Source organism: Gallus gallus, chromosome 12, assembly GCF_016699485.2.
Source record: "Gallus gallus isolate bGalGal1 chromosome 12, bGalGal1.mat.broiler.GRCg7b, whole genome shotgun sequence".
Lineage (NCBI taxonomy): Eukaryota > Metazoa > Chordata > Aves > Galliformes > Phasianidae > Gallus > Gallus gallus.
Genome location: NC_052543.1, coordinates 8,730,472 through 8,752,236, shown reverse-complemented (window position 1 = coordinate 8,752,236; position 21,765 = coordinate 8,730,472). Strand labels below are relative to the sequence as shown.

Genomic DNA, 21,765 nt, shown 5'->3' with positions numbered 1-21,765 from the left:
AAGATATCTTAGGATCTTAACCTTCATTGTTGATGCAGGTTGAGGAACAGTTCCAACATTAATCTCCGTGACTTGAGGTATGCGTTCTGTGATGGAAATTCTTTCAGACTTGCTTGCCTAATAGAGGAGAGGGATTTGGATTTTGCTTCTCGTGTTTTCTACAGAATTCTGTGTTTTGAGCTCATGTGCTGTGACACTGAACATTTCTATATAGATAACAGCCCCCCACCCCCACTTTTTTAACAGTCAAGATTATTTGTAACTTAATCTGTGTGCATTTCAACTTTGATTATCTGTTTAAAGATCAGTGGTCTGTACTTAGAAGATGTTTTGGCTATTTTCTTTACTGTGTATGCCTTCTCAGTCCCTATGTGTAGAGGTATGTGGACCAAAGGGATTTATTGGACAAAGCTCCAGGCAGTGGAGCTTCCTAGCAGTGCTCAGAATAAACAAAAAGCTGCGTGTAAATTCGGCGAATGTTAGTGGTTAATTAACTAAGAGTGTAGAGCCCTGGGGCCATAACATTAGTATTTGTAGTTTTAAAGTAAGGTGCTCTAAACGAACTGTCATAGCAATAAGCCATTTAAATAGCATGCCTACTTTATGGCTTAAAGAGGAGGGAGTGCTTCCTGGAAGAGCCTTTGGGTCCCAGCAGGAAGGACTTGGAGGATAACTACCAAAGTACGGTTCTCTGACCAGCTGACATGTTCTAACTTAAAACTTGTGTGACAGTTATCTGGTTCAGCATTTTAAGGTGCTCCTCACTCTTTCCCAAATTTCTACAGCCTTTCTGCACTTTTTATACACTTCTTAATATACGGAATGAAACAAACGAATGAAAACAATTGTGCTGATTTTGGTGGTATTTCTTATCCTCAAAACATCAGCCCTGTGACCTTAAGAGTTGAGCAGAACTGAATATCTATCTTTGTTCACTTATAAATATGCAAAGTCAGTGGATTTCTTTTTTTTTGTCATTTCTTTTTTGTATGTTTGATCATCAAACACATGCGGTGTCTGTGTTTTGCTGGAATTGGTTAAATGGGTTTTTGTATAGCTTAAGAGAAGCAGGAAATGTTTCGAAAGAGAAAAGATATTAGTAGAAGAGTTAAGACTTGGGAAAATAAAATTGACACCTTCCTGTTTCAGGAAACATTTTTGTATAGCAGCTTGTTTAATGCCAAACTAAATCAAAGCTAAACAAATGAAAAGCCACCTGAGAAGAAAGTGAGGTTACAAAAATGACTTCCAAGGATGCTGTTAAGATCTGCTTTGCTTTTGTTCTTTGTATGCTATTTTGTATCTTTTTCTAAGGTGACTTCACTCCTACTTTATTTTTCTCTCTAACCACTTGACCATGAGATGCAGTGCATGTTTATGCGATTCTGACAGTGCCTGCTTACAGTTGGAGTCCTCTAATACTATTAACTGCTTCTCTTTATGTTGTAGTGGTAAACCAGATATAAACACAATTCCATGAAAAAGGGTAGTGGTGTGCTTCTTGTTTGCTTTTTTAGATAATGGATATTTGCATTTCAAGAAATGATATTCCCCCCATGAGACTCAGTGTTACAGTTTTGAATGCTGTGCCTTGCATTTTGTGTTTCAAAAACGACTTCAGTGTGTTCTGAAAGGCACTGCGACCCCTGAAGTCCTGTGCTCTTTTGTAGGACAGCACTCATCAGCTCACAGAGGTGTTTAAATTCCTCTCGGAGGGCATTGGGGCGGTTCTGATGGCACCTTAGTTCCTGTGACATTGAGCAAGACGTGGTGTGTTTTGATAATATTTGAGAAAATATTATAAAATGTTTGATCAAAACAGTGGCCTATATGGAAGAATGGACTTCCGCAGTATACACGCCTACTGTAGGTTGCTCCAAAAGTAATGCCTCCTATTTATTTCCACAGAAACTATAACAGCTACAAAGAGCACAGTAACATTATTTGATAGAGCAAATTACCAGCTACAGAATGCTGTTTTCCAACACAGTCCCTTAGCAATGTTATGCTGGGAATGTTGATGGCAGGAATATGCAACCTGGTCTGTCACTGCTTGTGCTCAGATTGTCTGACTGATGGTGTGTTAAACAGAAGGAAAAAAAAAACAAAAAACAATGAGTTCTGTCATTGTCCAAAACACTACTTACAAAGAAGGAATGATTAACATTTTTTTTTTAATTCACATTATTTTCTTGATATTTCTCTACAGGGCCTGTCATCTGTCACCAAGAGCAATGGGCTTCTCAATATCACCTTTAAATATGACAGTAAGTTGAAAATTTGCACTTAATTCGCAAAAATCAATTATGGAGTCTCAGTTGTCAATATATAGCAACGTCTCTCTTAAAAATTGCTCTAAGAGCAATGTGAGCTCTTCAGTTCTGAAACAACTTTCAAATCTAGGTTTGTTTCTTCTCAGTCTGGTGGGTCTTCCTTCCTATATTTCACTAATTAGAATAAGTTGATCTAATCATTTGTAGTAGTTTCACTATCAGATCGTTTACCCACTATTTGTCAGAGAATTATAAAGATTGTTTTCATTCTGTTGAATAATGCAGTCATTGAAAGCTTTCACAGAAATTTATAAGTGGCCATCAGCAGGATAAGCTCAATGTGCAGATAAGAGAAGGTCCCAATTTACAGTAGTAGTGCTTGTATTAATGCCAGTGCAAGTTCCGTCCACCCCTCCCCCCCCCTTTTTTTGTCTACTCAAATAATTCATTCTCATTATCCTTACATTCTTCAATTTAATGCCAGCTTCTGAATTTGGAATCTTTCATTGTGAATTCATTTTCTAATTTTTTTCTAATCTTCTTAAAGAAATGAGCAAAATTTAAGCACATCAGATTGTGCAAGAGATAACTACATACAAGTTACCATTTGTTATCTGCACAAAGAACAACAGTAAGAAATATCAGTTGGAGCAGAGATCCCTGCATTTATTTCACACAATGGAGTCTGTTGAAGTCCCAGTATCTGTCACATTTTTTTCCCATTAATTCTGGCACCAGGAGCTGTAATTAACCAATGGCAAGTGTTAATTCAAAGTTCTGCTGGCACTGCACGCTTCCTGAATGAAGGCATTATTTGAGTTATGCAGTAGTAGGGAAAGAGGTCCCTGATATCAAGGTTAAAATGTTCATATGATGTGGAAATACATTCTAAAATTGAGTAAGCCAGCATAAAGCAGAATGTGGCTTGCTAGCTGTGATTTAAAGGCTCTTAGTTTGCCACACAGCAACTCTAATGAACTCAGCTTCATGTTCTTCTATTAGTTGGTTAGATTATTTATTCAAGTGAAAAACAAATGTTTGTATGTTTTAGTATTTCAACTGTATTCAAGTAAAATAAGTGATTTCCTGAAAAAGCGTGCACTTTTTCCGTGTTGTTTTCTTCCTAAATCTGTTGTTTAATGTGAGATGTAAATCAATGACTTGCAATCAAACCTCAGATGTTTGTGCTATAATGCATTCTGGCAAATTATCATTTGACCAGAAATTTTAGTGACCAGGATCCAAAATCTTGAGCTTGCTATTAATTAGTTCCAGACCTAGCAAAAGCTGTTACTTCAAAGTTTCCATTGAAAGAGATGCTCTGTTCTCTGAAGAGGAAGTTCATGCTGTCATTCCATTCAGTCATAGCAACAGAATTCTACAAACAGCAGAGTAAATACCGATTGCTCAGCTTGTGGAAAGAGCAATGTTTTACAAACTGTTCTGTTTTTAATTGTGGGGCAGTTACATAAAAGACCACTTAGCATCTCGTTGTTTGTAGCAGAGAAGTCATTTTCTAAAGCTACTTTTTACTTAGCTATTTTTTTCCTTGTTTAAGGAGCACACATCTGAATTAAATTCTTATTTCTTGTATTGGTTTATTATAGCACTTGATTTTTTATTTTTACAAACTCTGTATATGCAAATGCAAACCATATAGATTATATCTGGATTTTCTGGTTTATCATCAGTTACTGAATGGGTGGCAAAGAAGTAGTCAAGATCTGTGGTTAAAAACACTTCTTGGGCACCAGTTCTAAAACTTCACATAGTAAAAAGCTCCAAAATATGTCATTTTTACATCCTGTGATACAGGCTGGTCTGGCATTACACAATGGTGATCTTCTTTGGAGTCTGGCAAAATGAGGCTTTGGCAGCTGGTCGGAGTGGTTGTGCTCAATGACTTCTGAAGTTTTGAACTGATATTCATTGTTCTAAGACAAAAGCTTCATGTTGATTTACCGTACAGTATTTATTTATTTTATAAAATAAATAGTGTGCATAACTTTGCTCAGTCTTGAAGAAATGTTGGCGAATTAACTTCTTTATTCACATGGAAAAACGTGACCCTTGCTGGAAAATGAATAATGTTCAAGATTCTACTCTGATGATGCACAAGAGCCAGGTTGAATTAGGCTGCCCAGAGATGTGGTGGAAATTCCGACCCTGGAGACATTCAAGGCCAGGCTGGACCAGGCTCTGAGCAACCTGATCGAGCTGTGGATGTTCACTGCAGGGGAGTGGACCAGATGAACTTCAGAGGTCCCTTCCGACTCTAGGGATTCTATGAACTTGTATGTTTCTCTTAAAGCATTTATTTCTCTGTATTTTCAGACTGCACTCCTTACCTGAATTCAGTGGGAAAGCATGTGATTGGAGATGTGCAGAATATAACAATCAGTCAGTATGCATGTTATGAACAAGTTGCAGTCACAATACTTTGGACAGCAAATGCCATTGGTAAGTAGTAGAGGAAAGTGAACTAATTCATCATGTCTTTGGTAATGAATTCTTGCTGATCAGTGTCAGTTAAAATAACTAAATTATGCTCAGAAACATTAAAGAAAACTGCTTAAGAAAGAAATTCTTAACAGCTTTGTGGAACTGCTGCTTTAAATAGCTTGAAGTTCCCTTAAAGCTGGTTTGCTCTTTGTAGCCACACGCTGCTTTTTACTAACTTATTTGTGAGCTACTAAAGGAAAGAAGTACCAGAGAAGATACATTCTTAACAGTAAGGTAAAATAATTTCTCTAATAAAAATATCATTCTTATGGTAACCACTGAGAGGGCAACTACTTTGACTGGAATGAGAAGAAAGGATTCTGGGCTAAGGTTGCAGAGGTGGCACCACACCTGAAATTTGTTCACTGTTACCATTCATAGCCAAGCTACCGCAGCAATAAAACTGGTTTCAGAAGTGTACAAAGTGCTCCAAGTTGACAGAATCTTTATAAGGCTTCAGAGTGAGGTAGGGAGCAACCATGAAAATCTTCTGCACCACTCAGAAGTTCACTGTGGGTTTGTTGTTGTTGTTGTTGCAAAGAGCTTAAAAGAATTGTTGTACTCATATCTTTGAGTGCTTTTCAATATCAAGTAAATCCTTACAGTCACAGTTAGGCATAGTATATGTTTTGAAATTAAAGCCTTGGATTAATGTACATTTACTCATATAGCAGTCTCTCAACTTGATATTTCATGGTTCATACTTTCTCAAAAAGTTTATTTTTTTTCTTACAATTAAATAAGATGGGAAGTTTATGTGGTAAGATGGCACCCTAAGTGTTGAGTTATGGCAGATGGGAATGTGTCTTTATTGAATTTGATACGCATTTTTTAGCATAGATCTGCACTTATTAAGTCAAACACTTTAGATAAGTATTGCTTTCAGAGTTTGTTTGATAACATTTTGAATTTGTAAGAGCAAGTAATGATTAATTGCTGGAGCTTAAGACTGTATATGAAAAATACCCTGAGTACAGCAGAAGTGTGCAGTTGAAACCAGTTGGTAGTCTTCAGCTGCAGACTGGATGAATCAGAACTGGATGGGAAACAAAGTCTGGTGTTCTCTGTTGTCTGATCAGAGGTTAATCCTCTGGGAAGCGTGAAGGCAGAACTGCTGTTGAAACATGTTGGGTAACACAGAGACTGGACACTTTTGTGGCCTTCATGTAAGCACAAACAGTGCTTTTGTTCCATGGAGCATTAGGAACACATTGGACACGGTCCTTCTTTTACACAGGATTAACAAGATTATAAAACATTTTAAAAATATATCTACTGGAACAGAGGAGGTTTTTTTTTTTTTGACAATATAAAGCCAGGTTAATCTGTGTTGATTCTTGTGGCATTTACCTTACAAAAATGGTGTCTGTGCCTCAGATAAATGTGTTCTGCCATATGTAATGCTGTTTAATATGTGGAATTAGATGGAATAATGGTAATTAGTCTTGAAGGACTATGCAGTGACTTTGACACCTGAGCCACAAAACTGTCACAGCATAACACTGATATTGTGCTGTGACACTTCTATCACTGTGCCTCAGTTTAGTCATGTAATTAAGTAATCCCATGGTGAGAACACTGCAAAGAAATGCAAAGGCTGTGCTGAGAATTGGTTGTGTTAGAGGAGTTTGAAAACAGTGGGTGTAGTTCTGGCATTACTTAAAAATAACTGGACCTGTGCACTCACTGGAATAGATTCCATTCCTTCTAAGTCAAGCTTTCTGTTACGCTGTACTATTCTAGAAACAAAGAGATTGTAATAATTGCTATCCCTTTAAACTGGTGGTTGAAAAATTGTACGAATGTGCTATAAAGATGTGTTTCTGTAATTTGCTAGCAAACTGTTATGTTGTATTGCAAATTATGGAAGTACAAAGTTACTATAAGGTGTGTTGCTGGTGAAGGAACTGATTATTTATATTGTAGTGATAATTTGGAAGCCTCAGATGCAATGGGAGTCCCTCTGCTCCGCTTCCATTTGTGCCTTCAAGTAGGATTGTGAGCCTGAATAATTCCTGCATTTTGATTCTTCACTGGAATTATGAAGTTTGGCCAATTTCTACTATACTTGAAGTTATGTCTTTTTTGGTGGATGACAGTACATGTACTGTAAAAGTTAGTATCAGGAGAATAAGCTACGTACTGCCAAAGACAAATGAATTCACTATTTAGTAGTCTTTGCTCTTTAACTGTATTACACAGGTGTGTAGTAATTACAGCCTTTGTCAGAGACTGAATTCTAAATAGGCAAGATAGACAATGTGGGCAGAACTGACATCACAAGTATGAGAACACAAACATATTTCGTGTGAGGGTTAGGATTTAGTTCTGAAGAGAAATTGAACTATCTTCATATCATGTAAAATATCACTGAATGCATTTTAAAATAGTACTCTGTTCTAAATGCTCTGCTGTTTGCAGGGATTGAATACCTGAGAGGATTCCGCGTAATACTTGAAGAGTTAAAATCAGAGGGAAGGCAATGTCAGCAGATGGTTTTAAGAGATCCAAAGCAGCTCAGCCCAAGTTTTAAAAGAACAGTAAGTGCTTTTGTTCAAGAAATGCTTCACTGTTGCTTATGTGTGTAGTCTTGACCATGTTTATGTGCTGTTTATAAATCTGTGTATATATTTAGATAGATACATAATTAATGCGGTGTTTACTAGGATGGAGATTGCTTCCCAACGTTGTTGTTCTCTATTGAACAGTTGTTGACCTGGAGATAGATCTGCTCCCCTTCTTTAGGAGCTTTCCTGAGGCTGGAAACTGTCACAAAATTGTTTGGGGTGACTGTGGGGTAAAGGTGGCACATCTGTAACTAGTCCACATCCCAGCTCTGTGTGAAGCTTCCTCATGTCAATGTTGTAATGGAGGGAGAGAGAAAAGTTTCTTAATGTATTCATTAATACTCATGTTTGCAGATCTGTGGGCTCATACTGAAGGAAAATGTCTTTAGTTAAAGTTTTTTCAATCTTGTGTTTTTGTATAGGGAATGGAATCCAATCCCTTTGCAAATCTGAAGTTTGAAACAGATTACTTTGTCAAGATTGTGCCTTTTCCTTCCATTAAAAATGAAAGTAATTATCACCCATTCTTTTTCCGAACTCGGCGTAAGTATTGCATACAATACAGTATTGCATTATCTGATTCCTTTCACCTCCTTTTTTTTTTGTTTTCAGAAATAGCTTTTCTGATGTAAAAGAATAGCTTTTCATGTGAAACATGATAATGTCAGATGAGTCTGGGTTACAATAGTTATTGACATAGTCTTTGAAAAAAGATCTGGGTATTAAGTAGAAAGAATTTGAATTACAATGATAAATCTGTAGGGTACAATTAATATTAGCCACCAAACAGAGGGAGAGTCTCAGAAAGGCCTATAGTTGCCTGAGATCTGCATGCAGCAGGATTACTGTCGTTGTTCTCAGGAACATTTGACTCACGAAGGTGGTTCATTCCTTTTCTTCCCTTCACTGGACACTGAAAAGCTTAAATTGTTTTTGCTTTTGAGATCGTTTTCAAAAATGGGTATGTAGAGGGTAGGTATAGATGAATGCATGTGAAGTGAGGTAGCAACAAATCAAGTTGACTTTCTCAAAATTACTTAGCAATTAGCAATTTTTATTGCAGCTTAATGAGAATAATCTATAATAAACTCATCAGTGCCTGAATAGAATTAAATAGAATCTAACTGTAAGCACCAGTGTGGGTAAAATGTAAAATTTGTCCCGCTAAGGATTGCTTTTTTCAATTTACTGAACCTATGTATCTCATTTAAAGATGAGAAAGGACTTGAATCATAACATAGAAGCTGAGTTTGCAAAATATATTCACTCTGGGCATATTACAGACTGGAAAAGAAATGAGAGTACTGAGTTTAAAATACTGAAATAACACCTTTCTTTTGCACTTTATTTTTATATTCATGTAGCATAGCATGTGGATGCTCTGTCAGTAATACATTTTACCTGTATTTTCAGCATGTGAATTATTGCTACAGCCAGAAAACCTCATCTGCAAACCTTGTAAGTAAAACCTAATTCTTTCTATATACTTATAAAAAGTTACTGCCCTTGAAGAGTCACTTGATAGTTTATGAATGTTTTCTCTGACAGACTGGAAGCCACGGAATCTGAATGTTACCCAGCAGGGTTTTAATATGCAAGTGTCTTTTGATCATGCTCCCCACAACTTTGGATTTAGATATTACTTTCTTCACTACAAACTGAAGCATGAAGGGCCATTCAAGCAAAAGACCTGCAAACAGGTATGTCACTGTGTTATGCGACTCTCAAAAGCAGAAAACTCATTCACATGGATGTTCTAAGGTTTTATGGGAACTTTATACAGAATTTGATCACTTTGAAAATTTTAAACTATTTGGTGCTGTTTGTGTAACTATCAGTTGTGTTGAGACAGACTCATCAATCAAAACAACGCTTGAGTGCTCAGTGGTGCTGAATACTGTAAGCAAATGAGAGGAGGCTGTTCTCTCTTGAAGGCCATACAACTGATTAGTACTTCAAACTGCATCTTACTACATTTGTTAAATGTTCCTTCCAATTATGTGATTTTATCTCCACACCGATTTTCACCACTGAACAGATTACCCATTCAAGACGGTGTCACAGGGTACTGCTCACTTCAATGTGAGTGTAGAATTCGGTTCTCTGTGATTTTGTACAGCTGTGCCTATGTCTTCCTATGGGTGCTGCAATTTGCTGTATTGTTTTCCTTAACTTTGGTTATTATTCTGTGGCAAATGTGATCTCGCTGGACAACCTTTGAAAACTGTTTTTTTTTTTTTAATGGATAATTGATCATATTGTAGTTCTGCAAGCAGAGGATTGTAGTCCTTGCATATTTGAGTAGAGTCTTAGTTGAACTGGTTTAAGATATCGTAATACAGAAGAGCACCCTACATTTCTAAATCAATATGAATGTATTTTACAGTGTATTTTAAAAGTATGTGAGTGTGTCATGCAGAGTATTTTCTTCTTCTTCTTTTTTTTTTTTTTTTGATGTAGGATCAAAACACAGATACTACAAGTTGTATTCTTCAGAATGTAACTCCAGGGGATTATATCATCGAGGTAATGTTTACAGGGTCATTTGTACTACAGCAGAATGAATACATTCATGGAGGAATTAAGTGAAATTAAAGTCAAAGTCTTAAGTAACTTCAGGCATCCCTACTGAGGTACCTTGGCAAGTAAAGGTTTTAGATTGTTCTTGACCTTTCCATAGTTCTGCTTCTGTAAGTGCACAGTACTTTCATTTGTGCCTTCAAGTAGAACTGTGAGCCTGAATAATTGGATTTTGGTTCTTCACTGGAATTATAAAGTTTGGCCAATTTCTACTATGCTTGAAAGTTATGTCTCTTTTGATGGATGACAGTACATGTACTGTAAAAGTTAGTATCAGGAGAATAAGCTACGTACTGCCAAAGACAAATGATTTCACTAGTTAGAACTTTTTGGTGCTCCTTAACTGTAACTTTTTGAACAGTAAGCTTCTCACCAGGTTGTGGAAGCTGTTATAGTTGTTTCAATATTGCAGAAAATAAAATGAAATTTCCACAAAATAAAATTCAACTTTTACTTTCCAAAGCTGGTCGATGACACTAATACAACAAGAAAAACAATGCACTATGCACTAAAACCAGGTACGAATATTGTTTTTTAAATAGTATTCCTTATGAATGTAGATTGTTTTGATTGCATGGGAAATACATGTTGATTTGATATATCTTTCTGCTGTAATGAAGACTGCTGATGCAAATGTGCTGTGATCTCTTGACCGAATGAAAAGAGAGCATGCTTGTATATACACAGCTGCATTTCTATATGTTTACATTTAGTATGGTTTAGATTAAGATGTAATTGGAAGTAGTTGTGGATACATCGCTTTTGTTATACATATAGATATGAAAATTCATAATCTGCACCTAAATAGGGAACAAACAGTGCATGCAGTAGTGTGGAAGTAATGTAATGAAACTATGAGAGCAGCCTAAACACGTTACCTGGCTATGCACTCCAGTCCTGAAATGCAATTAAGCGGTCTGGAAAATCTGTCAGTTGAACGCTTGGCCTGCCATTGAGAAATTAAATAAGGATTTCTCAATATAACTGCAGACCCAAGGCAGAGGCCTAGATGAAGGCAATAGGCACAATGGACTGAAGCAAAGTCTTTGTAGTCTTTGTAGGAAGTCACTGTTTGAGCCCTCTGGAATGAAAATCCAACAGTTGAAATGACTCGTGTATCACATTAAAAATATAACTCACTCACTCGCCCATCGTGAAGGGGCAGTATGCATGAAGCACTTGTTACTGATGTTAGTTGCTCTAATGCTGTGGTTATCAGGACAATTAGCATAGAACCTATTTTAAATGGAGCAGAACATGTTTGAATTTACTGTTCATTTGTGAATTACCTGATAATAATGTGCTGCAGCAATTTGACATTCCCAATGTAAAGATCTGATTGAATTGTTTTGATAAGCACCTGCCTAATTCTGCTTTGTTTTTCGAAGTACATTCTCCGTGGGCTGGACCAATAAGAGCTATTGCCATTACAGTCCCTTTAGTTGTCATTTCGGCATTTGCAACACTTTTCACAGTGATGTGCCGCAAAAAGCAGCAAGGTAAGAGGGTTTATTCAGTATGGATGTAAAGACACACATTTGCAACTACAAAGGGCCTAGCTACTAGCTTTATTCTAGAAATATCTTTACCTGAAGAACTTTCTTTTTCAGCTCTTCCTCTTTCCACATTTGATGCTGTGTTGAAACTTGTAGCAAATTCTTAGTTCAGTGCATGATGGTGATTTGTTTCCATAAGAAGTATTGCATTACGAAGCTAGGCTTCAGTGTAGAAAGGAGAGAACTGAAGAATTGATGGAAATTAATTTTTAATTAGGGTTTCTGTTTAATTCTGAAAGTAATGCATGGCCTGTGTAGAGTGCACACTCTTTAGTGTGTAAATTGACATATTTTAAACATTGCCTTATTTCATTCAGAAATATCTAACTGATATGGATTTAAAGCCAGAAAGTAAGTATAGCTGCGTGACACAAATGTAATTCTCAGCACTGTCTGGAATACTACTTGTATCTATTATTCCAGATTGCTCACTTTCCTGAAGGTTGCCTTTACACTTCATCCTAAGCCTTCCCCCTAAATTTGCTCTTCCTAAAACTTAGTTGCAGATGTTTCTGTAAGTTAGATTCCATCTCTATGCACTGATTTCTCTCTCCACTATGTGCAGGAGCTGGCAAGCCGTGCTGATGAGATGTTAAAAAACACTGAGAAGTTAAAAATCAGTTGGCATTTTTTGGTAGAATCTAGGGAATTGTGTTGTCTCATGAATATGGAAAAAGCGATTACATTCCCTAAGCCCCACATATCTGTGTTATCCATCTGAATTTTGGAAATGAGATATACTGCAAGTGCTATATATGCCATTTGGGTTAAATCCCTTTACCTTCTGGTCTTCTATGTCTGTTCCTTTGCTCACAACTAGCACAGTTCCCACAAAAAGACAAATCACTGAGGATGTGTCTACACAGAGAATTGTTCCAGAGTAGTCATTCCTGATGAATTACTCTAAAAAAAACAATCCCTAGGGCAAAGTTTATATTTTGAAATAGGCATGTTTTATTCAAAATTAGTTTAATCAACTGTAGAACTGTATTGAGTCTGTCTGGTGTAGGGTACCCACATTCCAGTGTAAATGCATCCATCCAAGGAAGGAAAACACTCATAGCAATTTTGAACTGAGTTAATTTTGTCTTAATTCAAATGCATGCCAAATTGATTTTCAAAACCATTCCATACCAGAGAGATGCTGTATGATATTTTGAAAGGATCTTTACTCCTGGAGTTTAGTATTCAGAAGGACTTAGTTGTGCAGGAAACTCTTCATGACAACATATATGTAAGGCTTTTTTCACAGTGAGGTGGAACAACTTCATTCTACTTACAAACTAAAACTTTCTTGAGTTTTCTGAATTGTGCAGCAATACAATTTCATATTTCTCTTTCCAAGTATGCTCCACATATGTAACAGCTCAGAAGCTGGTAGATTGGGGGTATGCAACCTTTTCAGGCTGGAAAGGAATTTGAAAAAAATTACTTTCTATCTGCTTCAGTTAAAAGCCTAGAAAGTTCAAATAAACAAAAGAACACCTTAATAATATGAATGCTTTCTTTTTTTTTCCGATTTAGAGAATATATATTCCCATCTAGACGAGGAGAGCTCAGAATCTTCAGCTTATGGTGCAGGTCTCCCTGTGGAAAGACTTCGCCCCCGGCCAAAAGTATTCATCTGCTATTCCAGTAAAGATTGCCAGAAACACATTAATGTTATCCAGTGCTTTGCTTATTTTCTCCAGGACTTCTGTGGCTGTGAGGTAAGCTCAAGATTTCTACTGTTAACAGAATTGCTTTAATTAAAAGAGTACTTGCAAAACTCATAATGATAGAAGTGGGGTATTTCGGTGTCTCCTATGGACAGATATAACTTGCATCATTTTTCTACATATTACATAAATTTTCTTCACTTAAGAAAAGGAAGAGATCCTAGCCTGCGTAGGAAACAGAATTGTGAAAAGCAACAGTTAATTGTTACTTCTTGTTGAATTTTAATCCTACCGCTGTGATTCTAAATGTGTGAATTGAAAATGATTTTTCAACTCTATAGCAAGTCTGACCTCTGGTGGCCAAGAACGTGAAAGTAATCGATGCCTCAACCTTCATTCAAATGCTGCAAATGGTTTGGATCACGTGCTCTGTAAATAACAAACTGGAATTCCCTTTTGAGATCAGTACATTTTAGATTAGTATTTAGTACTAATACACCATTCCTCTTTAGAATAGCATGGAGTTGAGCTGTTACCACTATAACTATACTCTGCAACATATGACATCAGGCATCATTTCAGATTTGTAAATTATATAAATAAAATAGCATTTGTGTTTAGGAATAATCTGTGTTATTAAATTTGTGGGGTTTAATTACAACACTATTGCTCCATGAATAACAGAACAGTTACACAATTTAAGTGAAACTGGAATGTTGTCTCATAAGGAACAAAACAAATGGCATTTGAGTCCCCTTTAAAATAATAACAGGACAATACTAAAAATCCTTTCTCACAGATGGAAGATCAGACATTTTCCTGAAGAACTGAAATAGAAAGAAACACAAAAGCAAAACTACCTCATTGTGCCTTTATCAGAGCATCTCCCAGGCAGCTGTAACGTGACTTCTCTCCTCATACATGATTACTTTCTTCCTCTAGGTGACCATGTAGTAGCAGTCTTCATGAGTCTTTCTGTTCAGGGCATCTGTTTACTCTGTCTTCAGACATGGCAAAGTTTTCTATTCTGATGTAGGTGAGGCAATTCTCAGTTAAAAAAAAAAAAAAAGAAAAAGGCTTGAGAGAAGACTTAGTGGTTTGGGTTTTTAATTTGTCTATTATGATTTTTTTTTTTTTTTACCTTAGTGGCTCACTGATTTCACAGTGAAATATTCAGACCACAGGCAATGTTTAGACTGGTGAATAATTACTGAAATAGTACCACTGATTCTAGTTTGTTCTCTACTAATGCTGTGTTAATTATTGCTTTTTTCTCTTTTAAAACAGCTTGAATTTGTATCAGGGACAAGGCATAGTTAAACTCGTAATTCTCAATTGTTGGATAAATACAGCACATTATTTAGATTTTATTAGAACCATGTAATAAAAATATCAAGCAGAATGTTCTTTTCCTTTTCCAGGTGGCTCTGGATTTGTGGGAAGATCTGAAAATTTGTAAAGAAAGTCAGAAAGAATGGCTCATTAAAAAAATAAATGAGTCTCAGTTTATCATCATTGTGTGCTCCAAGGGAATGAAATACTTCGTTGAAAAAAAGAATTGGAAACACAGAGGAGTAACCAAAGACACAGGGAAAGGAGAACTCTTTCTGTTTGCTGTGTTTACTGTTGCAGAGAAGCTTCGTCAAGCAAAGCAGAATTCAAATGACCTCTGCAAGTTCATTGCAGTCTACTTTGATTACTCCTGTGAGGGAGACATTCCTGGTATTCTGGATCTAAGTACAAAATATAAACTCATGGACAATCTGCCTCAGCTTTATTCACATTTACATTCCAGAGACCTTAGTGTGCAGGATTCAGAGGTGTTTCCCGTTAATGTTAGTAAAAGGAATTATTTCAGGAGCAAATCTGGTAGGTCTCTTTATGTTGCCATTTGTAATATGCATCAGTTCATTGATCAGGAACCGGACTGGTTTGAGAAACAATTTATTCCCTTCCTTCCACATCCTTTACATTACTCAGAGCCTGTCATGGAAAAATTTGACTCGGGCTTGGTTTTAAATGACTTAGTGAATAAACAGGCGGCGGATGATGATTTTTACCTGAAAACAGATGTAAATATTATTTCAGCTGGAAGTTCAGACTCTCATTGTATAATTCAGCACTTAAATCTTGGAGAAGATGTAGAAACTCAGGACATTCAAAGTGGTAGCAGCTCTGTTCTTCGACCATTGTTGCATGCTGTTAAAGCTTCAAATCTTAAAGATATGCCTCGAGATTCTGGAATCTATGATTCGTCTGTTCCTTCATCTGAACTATCTTTGCCTTTAATGGAAGGACTACTGACAGATCAAACTGAAACATCTTCCATCACAGGAAGTGTTTCTTCATCATCAGGTTTAGGTAAGATACAGTGGTGTTTTAAAAAATATATTCAAACATCTTAAAATATGAAAGACACTATACAAGAAAACATGGAAAGCAGCAGAGGAAGGTAAGTATTACATACAGGTGGTAAAAAAAAAAAGATAGGTTCTAAGTAACTCGAGGAAAATTAATCTTATGGTGGGGAAGGGATCCTTAGCTAAGTAAGATCTCAAAAATATTATATTAGTAAGCCACTTTTCATTAATTGACCTAATTACCAGAAAGATGGTATCTTTCTTCCAGACGCTCCTTGGCAGCTGGCATTCTTCGCTGACAACTGTGTGGTTTAATCAGGAGGGTACCGTGGTGAAGCTTACTTAAAGGCCGTACATCTAAACTGATGTCCTATTTTGCTCCGATACACACCAGAACCTATAGGGATATGCTCTGTACTGTGGTTAACTCAAGCTTCAGATTTGTGTTAGGCTCATTGGATATGGAGCTGAGAGGAATGAACTAAAGGGTTTCACTGGAGGAATTTAAATGCTCAGGAGACTCTCAAAAAGAGATACAAAGATGTAATTGCCTACAGTTAGATGGAATAAATATTGTCTCATGTGAAAAGCTGATCTCACCATACCAGTTTGAACACACTGAATTGGCATCACAGCTGTATCAATATGAAATGTTCCAGCAATTGCATTTATAGGATGAGAACATTTGAGTTCTTCCTCAAGTAACTACAGCAGGTGAATATCGCAATTTGATGCTGATAATCTGTTCTGCTTTCTGTAATGAGTGTTGACAATGAGCTAAGCTGGTAGACTTTTGTCTTACCTAAATGCATTCTTCTCATTATCCAGATAATTCATAAGCCATCTTTGATGCCATAACTTGTTAGGGAGGAAACATACAGATATTCATTGACAGATACAGAATCTATATCTACAGGCTATATAGTCTGTAGGGAAAAACAAACAAACAAAAGATTGAAAACTTTCTGTGGAAAAAATACAGATTTATTGATTTAGTTGTATAAGACATAAATACCTAGTTATTTTTTCAAAACTCATATTTTTTAATTTCCTGCCATCTTCTAAGTCAGCTTTTTTTCCTCACATATTTGTGGGAGAATTTACAGAATATCTGTGAAGGTAGATTAATGCCTCTCTGTGTGAATGCTTTACCAGTATTCCCCTCCATCACAGCACTCTCAGCTGAGTATCTCAGCTGCCAAGTGGTCTCTGAAAGAGGCAGTCTTCTCAGTAATTAAATCTCAAGTCACATACGTACTTGTCTGCATCTTTTGGCTACAGACGTTGAATGTTATAGCACTACCTGATAGGGATGAATCTTAACTCTGATGCTCTGACAGCCAGGGAAACCAAAATTACTTCTGATGTTTTCTCATTCATTGTCCCTGTCCAAAAACACCACTGTGACTCTCACTCAGACTTCCCCTCACCCAAACCGTGGTCTTAATTCAGTACAAAGAACTGTCTAGAACTGAGTGCCACCTACCTATTAAATAGATTGCAACTACTTACACCTTTTTAATGTCACAGACATAGAAAATGTTTATAGCACTAATATTTATATGTATAGTAATGAGAGGAGTAAATAGAATTGTGTTGCTTGTATTCATCTTCTAATAGTTGGACGAGTCCAAATTATGACTCTGAATTCACAGTACCATTTCTGTTCTGGCTACCTGTTTTTTATCCATTGTTTTGTCACAACATAGCTCTGCCATTTAGCAGTGAGTATACACACCTCATGTTGGTCTCCTTTCTTCTCTAATAGACAGATTTATTTGATCTTTTGAATTAATAAATCACACAATTTCTAACACTTTCAGTGCAGTTCACATACAGACATTAGGCTGTAGACGTACAGGATTGCAAAAAGGAGATTCTCAAAGGGATCGTCTCATTAGGCATGAGCCACTGAAATTCAAACCAAAATGATGTGGTGAATATCCCAGTAAGTAGGCCATTAATAGGTCCATTCACTGATAAGGTCTTCTCCAAGAAGCGCTCCTGGGGACAAAAGTAGTATTAATTCTTTAGATAAGGAATTACTGAACCCAGTAGTTCAGTGAGGCATTATGATCCATTCTTCATAAGTTTTCTTTGCACTGTTTCTAAAATGTTGGACAAATACCAAGTCAGTATTTGGAGTAATTTTTTTTTCTTTTATCTTTTTCTTTCTTTCTTTCTTTTTTTTTTTCCTAAATAGGAGAAGAAGAACCTCCTGTAATCACTTCCACAAAGTTCTTACTGCCTGGAATATGTAAAGCAGAACTTCATTGCCATATCCATACTGATGAACTGCAGGCAATTGCTCCTCTGTAATACATCAGTACAATGTTATGCATTGCCACTTTATCAGCAGCCTCTGTGCTTCAACCACAACGCTATTCCAGCACTAAATCTACTTGAAGGAACAAATACTCCCTGAAGATGACCTGTTATTCCTAAGGGATTTTTATGGCCAGTAAATTTGATCCTATTGGGCTTAATACAGTCCTACATGATTTAAAAAATGCAGCATGGAAGAATAGATGAGAAACATTTCAGTGTTATTCCTATTACCAATTTAAGTTTCTTGATGTTATACTGTTTATAGATGTCATAATAAAAAGTGACCTTATTTACTAGACATAATCTTGTAACTGGACATAAAATTGTTTGGAATACTGAGTTCAGTAAATTTTGTATTCCAGCCTCTAATGTCGAACGCTGACATGTCTGACGACAGGAGTGCTGTAGTGAACGAGAGCAGGATATGTTTAAGAAGGAAGGTATAAAAACAAAGGTGAGATCAAGAAATTCTTGATCAGGAGAAATTATTTTCTTCTAGAAATATTTTGGTTCCTATCTTCATAGTTTCTTTTCTTTCCCAAATGTTAATATGTCTCAGCATTCAATTTCAGATAAACGTCTCCTTGTTTTCCCATCTTTTCTCCAGAATCTAGCTATGATGACTCACAAGTAACACCATATTGAGTCTGGAGTATCATTTTTCTAATGGACATAAATTCTACATATACTGACTGATACTACGTAAACTAAGTTTTCTGTTTTCTTCCTGGAAGTGCTAATATAAAGAATAATTTAAGGAACCGGGGGAAGAAAACCCAAAATTAGTATTTAAGACATCATTCTGGCTCTGTTCAGCCATAAGCTAAGTATGCAATGTAGGGAATGTCATACTCAAGGACATGCTGCTACAGAATCACCAGGGGTAAAGTGAATTAAGACAAGCATTTAACAGACATGAATGCTTTGCTTTGTGTTGAGCCAACCACTAAACAGAAGCCTATGAGTTATTTTAAAGTTCACAGTACTTATCATTACTAATCATTACTTAGTGATTAGCAGAGTATGCTATTATTAGTGTTATATTAACAAACAGGGAAAAAGAAAAAAAGCAAGAAATACTACTGGTCATGTTTATCTAAGGGCATGGAGCACGTGAGTCCTTCGTCCTGCAGTGGCCAGGTGGGTTCACCCTTATCCAAAGTATTGCTGCTATTTCCGAAGAGGAACTTTTCAAGTAAAATCCAGCTGTGTAATTAAGTGCAGTTCTAAGTGCCAGAATGGTAACAGCTAACAGTGAAGGACACCTTCTCAGTGTGCCTTTGCTAGTTTTGCTCATGCAGTCAAACTCTGACTCATTTCATCCATCTTTATTTTCTATGACCAGGAGACTACTTTAGGGGGATGTATTGAGGGAGAGCTTCAACACCTCAAATATTCTAGCCATTTTGGTAGATGAGAATTAGGCTTTCCTAGTTGTTACATTATATTACCCATTTTAATAGCATGAGATAGCACCATTAAAGTAGAGATGATTTTGGCTGAACAGCTTTGAAGCTGTAGTTTTGTTTGGTTTTGTATTGATTTATGTGTCATCATTTGAAGATCCAAATGGAAGACTACTGAAATTGCTGTCACAAATTCATTAATGAGTACTATAAAGGGTAAAATGTAACAATTATTTGAACTTAACAATTGATGGCAGAACTTTGGCATGGTTTGCTGTTTTAATATGGAGTTATAATGTGATGATGTATGTACATGTCAGATTTGGAGTTCTCGTCCATTAATGTAATGTCCATTAACCCTCCTGTACCTGTTTTCTGGATTTGAAAGAGCACTAGCTGAAAAATCTCAAACTCACAGTACCTAAGCAAGCTGGATACAGAGTGCATCATCTGCACCATCCCTTTGTTTTGTATGCAATAACAAAACCAAAGTACTTCCTTTTTTTCCCCCCATTCCTTTGTGTTTGAAAATACCTGGCTTAAACTAGGCAGAATAATTTAGAGGTAAATGCTCCTTCCCTAAATCTAACCATGCAAGTTCTTGATTTAGTGCATTTTTTGGCTGGTTTTACTAGGGAAAGTGATTGGATCGATAAAATACAGGCAGGAAGGTTGCAGAAGTTGTGTATTGAAGAGCTGCTGTGCATAGAATTACCAAAGCTACAATCATAAGAAAGAGGCAATTTCTTAGCAACTGGAAGATGAAGGTAATGCTACTTTCCTCCAGGGAAAGTCCTAGTACTCATACTGTTATTTCATGCTAGGCTAAATGGAAGATTCTGTGGTTCTGTTAAATTCAGTGTTACTTAAAGGAATTAAGTTTTCATTTTGAGGTCTAAGAAAGCTCAGTTTTGAAAATGGAGAAAAGCAGTTGCTAGTTGTTTTTAATGTTTTTAGTTTGATTTCTTCAAAATGTGCTGTATAATCCTGCAGGTTGTAACTGTTTTGTAATTATAAAGGTCTGTGTGGATGCCAGTCAAGTCTTTTATAAGTGGAGGAAAAAACAAACAATTCCTTCATTCCTTTGTAGCATAAAGTGGAAGCTGTATATTGCGTGACTTAGGAAGAAAGAAAGTGTACTTAATGGAAAATGTATAATAGAACAAACCCACACTTTAAAGTATATGCACACACGCATACAGAACTAAAGAAAATGATATTCTTGATCTAATTTAGGCATAATTTTTTCAAAGCCACAGTAATTCATAAAATTAGAAAATATATTACATATATTGACATACTAGAAGGAAATAGTATTGAGTTTGCAAAAATTCTGTTTTTCCTCCAAAGAATGTAACAGCTAAAATCTTTGTAAAAAGCATTTTAAAACAAACATGTAAATACATATATTAGAGGTTAGCTTACTACTATTTTCAAGCATTAGTAAACTCTAAATAATGTTAATGGCGAAAGGATCCCCTTAATTACTACTAGATGAAAGTGTGTGGACATCAAATGTTTTAAAATACATTTTTTTGGAAAGGTGAAAAAAACACTGGAAAGCCAAAGGTTCGAGGAACAGCTGTGTGTTCAGCATTTTGGTAAGTATTGCTGCCATAGCTGTACCAGCACATAAACACAACTGTTGGAAATAGAATGCAGCTGATATTTGCAGAAATAAAACTTTATGATACTCCAAGTTAGAAGTTAAGTGTCAGAATAAAACATTTATGTTCAGTTGGTTTCATTTGGCTTTTCTTAGTATTACAGACAGACTTACCTTGAGTCCAGTTGTTCTATCCAATTATGCAATTATCCGATTTATGCAATTATGCACACCACACAAACAATCAGACTTGAACTGCTATTCACACTCCACATCTAGCAGTGAAACTGATATTTTGATGTGTGTTTAATATAGTCGAGCAACTGTAAGAAACTGTACTTGTCTGAAAGTTCTGTATTGGAAAGACTGGGTCTAATTTTTTTAAAAATAAAACTGCCTTAATATGATTTTATCAAATTATTTTCTATGTATCCTCGTGGAAGTTCATCTTGCATTACATACTTGCATGTCAACTGAAATCTGTCCACATGAATGATGTAGCTATAAGGAACTGCATTGGATGCATTTTGTCTATGAAGAGGCAGTAATTATCTAAGATTTATATGCCTGTCTTTTTTTTTTTTTTTTTAATCTGAATGAAATTCAGTGTTCCACTCAATGAATCCTCTGGACTGTATTCTCAAGGATAAGTCTTAGAACCACTCGTATTCCTTATGCTGCTCAGGTAAATGAAGGCTTTTATAACAGACCCAGTCTGGTGTAATCAAACTTAAAGACAAGAAAAGTGTAATGACTCTATAAAACTCTTATTGTTGAGGAACTGAATTCCATACTTTGCATATACGTTAGCTGTGTTGAATTGGTTTGTGTTTTGACTTTACAGGATGCTGTTCAGAATCTGTATACTTGCCATCTTCTCTGTGCCTCTGTCTCCCAATTCTGAATTCTGCTCTTAGCACTACATAAAT

General features: G+C 36.2%; 1 protein-coding gene across 6 annotated transcripts in view; it reads left to right on the top strand.

The window, feature by feature from the left end:
- IL17RD (interleukin 17 receptor D) overlaps nucleotides 1–21,253 on the top strand; it is a 50,624-nt gene extending 29,371 nt beyond the window's left edge. For all 6 annotated transcript variants that reach the window (XM_040646071.2, XM_040646070.2, XM_040646073.2 and 3 more), the window contains 12 exons: nucleotides 2,210–2,267; nucleotides 4,608–4,733; nucleotides 7,197–7,315; nucleotides 7,765–7,885; nucleotides 8,756–8,800; nucleotides 8,891–9,042; nucleotides 9,803–9,868; nucleotides 10,386–10,440; nucleotides 11,311–11,421; nucleotides 13,003–13,187; nucleotides 14,558–15,497; nucleotides 17,700–21,253. In XM_040646071.2, the coding sequence (XP_040502005.1) occupies nucleotides 2,210–2,267; nucleotides 4,608–4,733; nucleotides 7,197–7,315; nucleotides 7,765–7,885; nucleotides 8,756–8,800; nucleotides 8,891–9,042; nucleotides 9,803–9,868; nucleotides 10,386–10,440; nucleotides 11,311–11,421; nucleotides 13,003–13,187; nucleotides 14,558–15,497; nucleotides 17,700–17,815 (2,094 nt within the window). In that variant the 3' untranslated portion in view covers nucleotides 17,816–21,253. The remainder of the gene's footprint in view (nucleotides 1–2,209; nucleotides 2,268–4,607; nucleotides 4,734–7,196; nucleotides 7,316–7,764; nucleotides 7,886–8,755; nucleotides 8,801–8,890; nucleotides 9,043–9,802; nucleotides 9,869–10,385; nucleotides 10,441–11,310; nucleotides 11,422–13,002; nucleotides 13,188–14,557; nucleotides 15,498–17,699) is intronic.
- The last annotated feature ends 512 nt before the right edge of the window (nucleotides 21,254–21,765 follow it).